Source organism: Meriones unguiculatus, chromosome 7 (genome assembly GCF_030254825.1).
Source record: "Meriones unguiculatus strain TT.TT164.6M chromosome 7, Bangor_MerUng_6.1, whole genome shotgun sequence".
NCBI lineage: Eukaryota > Metazoa > Chordata > Mammalia > Rodentia > Muridae > Meriones > Meriones unguiculatus.
Window position 1 is genome coordinate 34,087,716 of NC_083355.1, and position 8,611 is coordinate 34,096,326.

General features: G+C 38.8%; 1 protein-coding gene across 2 annotated transcripts in view; it reads left to right on the plus strand.

Moving 5' to 3' along the window:
- The window catches only part of Rps6kb1 (ribosomal protein S6 kinase B1), a 36,552-nt gene extending 32,184 nt beyond the window's left edge, over positions 1-4,368 (plus strand). For both annotated transcript variants that reach the window (XM_021645844.2, XM_060387068.1), the window contains exons 14-15: positions 1,472-1,584; positions 2,716-4,368. In XM_021645844.2, coding sequence (XP_021501519.1) covers positions 1,472-1,584; positions 2,716-2,953 — 351 coding nt within the window. In that variant the 3' untranslated portion in view covers positions 2,954-4,368. The remainder of the gene's footprint in view (positions 1-1,471; positions 1,585-2,715) is intronic.
- Positions 4,369-8,611: the final 4,243 nt, after the last annotated feature.

Genomic DNA, 8,611 nt, shown 5'->3' on the forward strand with positions numbered 1-8,611 from the left:
ATTTGATCACACATATATATAATTACATATATATATGTGTGTGTGTGTGTGTGTGTGTGTGTGTGTGTATCACATATACGTATATGTGATATATGTGTACATATCACATATACGTATATGTACATGTATATACACACATATATATGGCTCGGTGATTAGTAGTGTGTTGCCCTCCTACAGAAGAACCTGAGTTTAGCTCCCGGCACAGGTGTTGGGTGGTTCACAACTGCAGGTAATACACAAAGGATCTGATGCCTTATCCCTTAAGGCATCTGCGCCTGCTTGCACATCCCTACACACAGACATGCATATACAAAATTAAAAGTAAAATAGTAAAATAATTTTAAAAAGAGGCCAGATGGTGATGGTGCACGCCTTTAATTCCGGCACTCAGGGAGGCAGAGGCAGAGGCAGGCGCATCTCTGAGTTCCAGGCCAGCCAGGCTGCACAGTCAGAGAATTCTAACTCTGTCTTAGTTGTGAGCAACTATTTGGAGTATTAATCTAGCTGACTCATAAATACATATATATCTGTGCACACGTGTCTGTATAAGCTGTGTGGCTGACAATGCACCAATCTATGTTCACCTTTATAGTCAACATCTGAATGTGCAAGCTATATTTTTCCTGTCTTTTTTTCTCCTCTAGTCCTAGAAATGGGGTAAAATTTTGTTAGTGTAGGAGGCTTTAAAAAGCATAAAAAAGGCAGGTATGGTGGTGCACACCTTTAATCCCAGCACTTGGGTGACAGAGGTAAGTAGATCTATATGAGTTTGAGGCCAGCCCGGTCTACAGGGTAAGTTCCTAGTCAACCAGTGATACACAGAGGGACCCTGTTTTATAAAAAAACAGAAGGTGTAAAAGTGAGATCAAGAATATAGAAAATATACACATTGGTGATTTTAGTTGTACAACATTGTGTTGGTGTGTCAAACTAAAAAGCCATTCGTAGGCATAAGGTTATTGTGTAATTCAAATGCTGATTTCTGTACATCTCCCCCATCTGTTTGCAATCCTTGTTCTGAGTCTCCTGTGTCAGTGTTGTGTAAATACTTTTCCCCATTTGTCCCCTGGTATGCTAATAAAGCAGCTTACAGCCAGTCACTGAGCAGGGAGAGAATAGGGATGGACTTGCTGTCAGCAGGAGAGAAAGAGTTAGAGGAGAAAGGTGATTCAGCCATGGAGAGGATCCAGAGACATCAGGAGAGAAGAGCTGGGCAGGATCTGAAGTGCAAGGATCTCTGGGATGCACGGTGGGAGGTGATCAGCTTAGAGGGTTAAGAGTAGAGTAGTAACTGCTCAGTTTTTACACTGTAAAACTTGTTAAAATAATATAATGGAGTCTGAATTATTTGTGTGATAGCCTAGTTAAGAGACTGAGAAACACAGTTTTATAAAAATAACCTTAATGGCCATTTTCTTGATGTGTGTGACAAGATGTCCTCCTGTAGTACACTGTTGCTGTTTTTCAGGGTTTTACATATGTGGCTCCATCTGTACTTGAAAGTGTAAAAGAAAAGTTTTCCTTTGAACCAAAAATCCGATCGCCTCGAAGATTTATTGGTAGCCCACGAACGCCTGTCAGGTATTTGACTCTTTCCTCTTTTTGGTCTTTTGCTTATATGCGTGTTCCTGTGTACAGGGGCAGGTGCATACTGAGGACAGCCGTGGGTATTGCTCTCCAAGTACTCTCCACCTCTCTCACTGGCCTGGAACTTGGCTAGTATGTTAGACTGGTGGCTAGGGAGAGCCAGGGAACCTGTTTGTCTTCTCCTTGGTGCTGGGCACTTCTCCAAGTGCCATAATAATTACTTTATTTTCTTACATGGGTTTTGGGTATTGAACTCAGGTCCTTGTGCTCGGAAGAAACTATTTTTTAAGCCTTGAAGAATATAGCTTAAATGCATGCAGGTTAAACAAATAAAAGGTCTGTCATATTTTGCCTAATATAGGCACAACATCTATATCCTCTCATACATTTTATTTATATATATAGTTTGCCCATCAATGCTCTTTATGCATTTACCAACATTTTATATGCTGCATATTATATGCAAGATACATATAATACAGAATTGTTCCTTCCCGATAGAAATACATACAAATCTATGTCCTACCAAGTTATGCCAAGTATACCTGCACACATGTGCACACATTTTAAAAAAAAAAAAAAAGGTGGTATTAGAAAACAGAGAAAAATGAGGAGCCTTCCATTTATTATGGTCAGCATGGCCTGTCTGGTGAAGTAACTTCTGAGAATAAGGAGAAAGCTAACTGTGCAAAGAAAAGAAGTTACAAAAGTATTGCAGGCAAACAGCAGCCCGTACAAAAAGGCCCTGGGGAGAGAAAGATGCCTTTTCTTGGAAGTAAGTTAAGAGTTCTTGGAAAGTGATAAAAGAGGAAAAATGGTCAGCAGTTTGGGAAAGTATTTTAAGTGCAATGTGCAATGGGAAGTTGTTTTTATGTATGAGAGTAAAATGACTTAACAATATGTCATTAAGGGCTTTAGAGGTCAAATGCAGAGGTAAAGAGGCCAGTTTGGACACACTAGCCATTAGTCTAGGGGAAAGATGGCTCAACCTTTGCATTTGTTACAGTCCATATGAAAATAAAATTAGAAAAATGAAAGCTACACGCCCTTCCCTAAAACATGAGGGGAATATTTATTAAGATGATCCTTGAGACAAATGAATGATAGCTCTTCCTTGTCTTAAAGCCCAGTCAAATTCTCTCCTGGGGATTTCTGGGGACGAGGTGCTTCAGCCAGCACGGCAAATTCTCAGACACCTGTGGAATACCCAATGGAAACAAGTGGAATAGAGCAGATGGATGTGACAATGAGCGGGGAAGCATCAGCGCCACTTCCAATCCGACAGCCGAACTCCGGGCCATATAAAAAACAAGCATTTCCTATGATCTCCAAACGGCCAGAGCACCTGCGTATGAACCTATGACAAAATAATGCTCTTATTAATGCAAATACAAAAAGGAAACAAATCGGGGGAGGGGATGCATGAGCATCCTACAAGATAAAAACAAGAATCAAAATGGCAGTCTCAAAGAGTCAGCGTCACTACCTAGAAGGCTTTGGATGGAGAAAAAATAAACATGGATTTTTTTAAAAAAAATCAATCAATGGTGCAAAAAATAAACCCACAAAAAAGAAAAAAAAAAAAACTTAAGCAAAAGAGTATTGTGGAATCCACAGACACATCAATTGACTGGTTCCTATCCTAGCAACATCTCAGCGTTAGCAAGGGTTTTCATGCTGACGGCTCCAAACTGACAGTATTAAGAGTTGGATGTTGCTTCTGAATCACCGCTGAAGTCTGATGATTTCAAAGAAGGGTTTATCTCTCATAGGCAATGTATGAGATTGCCTATAGTACTTGCAACTAAGGACAGATTAGCATGCAAGCTTTGTCAAACTTTTTCCAGCAACATGGAATTAAAGACAAAAGAAACTTATCGATTGATGTTTTACGTGCAAACAACCTGAATCTTTTTTTTATATAAATATATATTTTTCAAATAGATTTTTGATTCAGCTCATTATGGAAAACATCCCAAACTTGCAAAATTATTGGTTGGTATGAAGAAAGCCAGCTTCTGTTTCTTCTCTTGATGAAATAAAATGCAAATGAATCATTGTTAACCACAGCTGTGGCTCGTTTGAGGGCTTGGGGTGGACCTGGGGTGTTTTTTATTTTTTGTTTTAGTAACCTAGCTGCAATACCTGTATGTAATACTAGGAGGAAGAAAGTCTGCTTAAATTATTTCTACTTGCAGCACTGCTGTGTGTTAGGCTTAACCGCAAGCCTTGGGACAGGCAGAAGTTGTATGTGCTACATTTCATCCTTGTCCTGGGCCTGCACTACACTGGAAAAAAAATAGTGTCACCTGTTCCTACACCAGTATTTGAGTCAAGCCCAGGGCTGCAGGGACAGAAGAGAGAGAAGCTAAAGTGCTAACGAGGGCAGTAAGCAGGGGAGCTAGAGATCTGCGGGGAAGAGGGTGCTGTCCTGTCCACCCTCTGTCTCCTTCACGGCATATTGGTAAGGTTTTCAGTTTTACTTTGTACTGTTTTTGCTGTTTACCTTCCTTAATATTTTTTTCCCTTGAGAGTTTAAAAAAGAAAAAATGGTGTTTTTTTTTTTTTTTCCCCTCCTATACTGGGGCTACATTTTTTAATTGTAAAAATATTTGATGGCCTTTCGATGAATGTCTTCCATAGTGAATAAGAAAACTCAGTGGCTTAATTTAGGAAACATGTTAAAATGACACTGTTTTTGAAATTGTATCAAAATCTACATAAGTGATTTACAGGTACAAAGAATAAAAATAAAGGTAACTTTACCTGTCTTAAATACTTCTGCCTTAAGGAGCATTTCCATGACTAGCTGGTGAAAGGGTTTAGTATGTGCAGAGCTTTATAAAGTACACTTTAGCGCATGCTGGTCTAGACAGATGCCACAGAGTCTTGTCACTCCACTGTGCTGGTCATTTATGTCTTCAGTCTGAGCAACTCACTTGGTAATAGTTGCAGCCCTAGGGTTTCTGTACGCAGATGCTCTTGCTGTGTTCCTCACAGGATCCAAGCCATAAAATTCCTTATGCATGTCACAACTAGTCAGGAGAGACCCAGGCCTTCCCTGCTTATTTAAATTGCAGTTGAAGTAAGATGGAAGGAAATTTCAGCAATGAGCAAAAATAGAACCTTGAGGGGCTGGAGAGATGGCTCAGCGGATAAGAACACTAGCTACTCTTCTAGAGGTCCTGAGTTCAATTCCCAGTGCCCACATGGTGGCTTATATCTATAACTCCAGGCCCGTGGGATCAGAGGCCCTCTTCTGGTATGCATACATGCAGACAAAACATATACATAAAAATCTTAACAAAGCTGTGACAGATGATTGGAAATACTGCCTTTCTTGTGGCAGTAAGTAAAAGAATTGATTAAAGTCCATCCTTGGGCTGAGAAAGTTATCATTTAAATGATTACTCTGATTCTCTGACTGCAGCAGCCTTTTGAGAATTTCATAATTGCATCGGTTATTAAGTGCTGCAGTAATGATTAAGGGCAGAAATTGCAAAGTTCTTTGTTAGTTTGTGATCTCTTTAAAAATAGAAGCGCACCCCCCCCCAATCCTATGATGATGCATATAGGAATCATTTCAGACTGCAAATGGCTTGTGCTACTCTGTTTCCAAATGTGTTTACTAACTGTAGCATTGACTGCCTGGCCAAATTCCAGTAAAACTTTTACACCAAATGATTCCTTCTCAGCCCTAGTTGCTAGTGATATGTGCACTGTGACCACCCCATAGTTAAACTGTTTCATGTTAGTCTGCCAGCGATATTGGCAAATACTGCAACTTTTTTGCATAGAAAGCATTAACTGTACACCTTCCATCTACACAGATATATAGCTTTTCTATCACAACATTAAGTGAAATTGATTTATCATGCTATGGCAAGTTTATTGAAAAACTGTTTCATAAATGGATATCCCTACTATGACTGTGAAAACATGTCAGGTGTCACGTGAGTGTCACAGACAGAAAGCACATGCCTATGCAATACGGCCTACTATGTATTTATTTGTAAAAACTGAAGCATAATTTAAAGTCTATGTCAATACTAGTTTGAGTTTCTAAGAAAGGTGTTCATGCTTGTACCAGGTAAGTGTATAGAAAATGATTAAGTGCTTTTTCTTTCATTACTTGATTATGTTCTTTAAAATCAGCAATTATAGGATATTTTTTATTTTCTACGTGCTCTTTTTTAATTAATATGTACTCACTGAACTGAAGATTACTAAATTTGTTTTATATGGTTTATAGTGTTTCAGAATAACCAAACTGGGATTTATAGACCAGCTGTGATTAACAATGTATTAATTATTGAACTTGAACCAGACCTTTAGAAAAGTGTTATTTCTTCCCCTTTTTACGATCTTAACTTCAAGGATTTTTTTTTCCCCATACTGTTTTTGAGATAGATAGTTTGAGATTTGAGGAGGATGCATGTGTGAGACTCCATAAATTCAACATTCTATACTATAGGTAACAAATATAAACAAAACATATCTTTGCATTAATATCTTGAGACTTGGATATATTTAATACTGGACTGTTTTAAAAATATTCACTTAGTTGTATATTTCCTAGCTTACAAGGGCTAGATTCTAAGATTATTCTCATGAGAAATGTTGAATTTATGAAGAATGGATTTTGAGGCTTTAAAAATGGTTCTTATCTCAAAAGTATCCAAACATCTATGGTTTTGTCGTGGAGCAGACATTAGCTAGCTGGACAAAACAGTCATAACATGTGTCACACAGGACCTGTGTTCTGTTGCTGATCAACACAGTACTTGTTTCATGGGACTCAACACCACAGCACAAGTATTATTTCCTCGGATTCTCTGGAGGAGCATTGAAAAGACGGGTTCCTCACAGTGTTTGCTATTTAAGCTGTGTTCTCTTCTACCCCAAGTTGGCTTTGCATCTATTAAATAAGTTCTTCAGCTGCCTTATTAGGAATTCTATGAGGGCAACACCCTTTCTGCTTTTCATCTTGTATTTAGTTTACTGTATTAAGATATTTGATTTCAGATTGAATGAATGTAAATAGAAATTAAATGCAAATTTGAATGAACATAAAATAGAAGTGATTTTTTATTACCTGAGAAAAAATTAAGCATACATATTTACCATAGTATACATAACAGATGTACAGTTTTTTCATTAACATTAGATATGTTCATGTTCTCATACTTAATAAACTACTTTTGTATGAATGAATGACAGTTATAAACTTTCTCCTGAGAAATTGGAGCTATTTAAATATGTAACAAATTTTAGTAGTGACTTTATGTATTAAATGGTACACATCTTTGTTATTTTGAATATACTTGGTTTGCTTTTAAAAATACTCATGCAAAAAGGTATGTGGAATCCAGCTTCACATATACTGGAATACTTTATTGCATTAATCAACAGCTTGCTTAAGTACACCTCATAGCTACCTTTGATAATGTAATGTTCACTTACAAGATAATATAGTGCTCCGGGGATGAAGAGAAGGCTCAGTTTAAGAGCACTGGGTGCTCTTCCAGGGGTCCTGAGTTTAATTCCCAGCAACCAACCACATGGTGGCTCACAACCACCTATAATAAGGTCTGATGCCCTCTTTTGGTGTGCAAGCATACATGTAAGGCAGAACACTATATACACAGTAAATAATCTTTTAAAAATAATACAGTGCTCAAATTTAGCAATTTATGGCCATTTTTGGATGGTAATTTACAACTTGAGGCCTTTATACCATCCTTGGTAATGTATGGTAAAGTATGGTAATGTACCCTACTTGATAATATACTTGGAAACTCTCCAGCTGAAGTTACCTTTAAAAAGCTATTATAGATAGGCTTGTGGGTTTGCACAGGGCACTGAATGCATGTGGAGGTCAGAGGGCAGTATGTCAGAGTCAGTTCTGTCCTGCCATATGGGTCCCAGAAATTGGAATCAGTTCATCAGGCTTGGTGGTGAACACCTCTGTCTGCTAAGCCACCTCTCTAGCCCAGAGTTAACCTTTTTTTTATTTTTATTTATTTATTTATTTTTTTGGTTGAGACAGCCCTGGCTGTCTGGGAGCTCAGAGATTCACCTGCCTGTCTCCCAAGGGTTGCTGGGATTAAAGGCGTGCACTAACACCTCCAGGCCAGGAGTTACCATTTTGTAAAGTATGGCTGTATCTCTTTTGGGGGCTGGGATGGACAGATGGTTCCACAGTTAAAGAGCACTTGCTGTGCCTTGCAGAGTACATGGGTCTGGTATCTAGTAGTCATATGGTAGCTGTTTATCACAACCATCACAAATCTAAAATACAAAAAGCATCCATCTTGTCAGGGTTGTTGGTGCACACCTTTGGTCCCCACACTCAGGAGGCAAAGACAGGCAGCTCTCTTGAGTTCAAAGTTCCAGGACAGCAAGGTCTACACAGAGAAGTCCTATTGAAGAAAAGAGGGAAGCCTCTAGTGAAAGCCACATTATTCTTAGTCCTGGTGGTTGGTGGTAGCTCTCCCCTCTTCCCCTCTCTTCCTAACACTTATTTGTACTGTATAGATGTTTTGTCTGCATGTATGTCTGTATCATGTGTGCAGTGCTCAAAGAGGCCAGAAGAGGGCATCAGAGCTCCTAGAACTAGCGTTCAGATGGTTGTGAGCTGCCATGTGGGTTCTGGGATTCAATTCCAGAGCTCTGGAACAGTTTGTGCTCTTAACTGCTGAGCCATTGCTCTAACCCCTAGCAGCATTTCTTAATGATGGTACAATAATTACGTTTAGAAGGTATGATCTGAATTCACAGAATGAATTCTCTTCCTTGAGGTGAAAGCAAAGACGACAGAGGCGAGAGAAATGCCTCAGTTCATTACTGATAATGAGTGTTGTAACCTTATTACATTTTTCTGGGGTTTGAGATGAGATCTCTTCATGTAGCCTTGGATGGTCTGGAACTTACTATGTAGACCAGGCTAGCCTTGAACTCAAGAGATCTGCCTGCCTTTACCTTCTAAGTCCTGGGATTAAAGGTGTGCGCAATCACATTA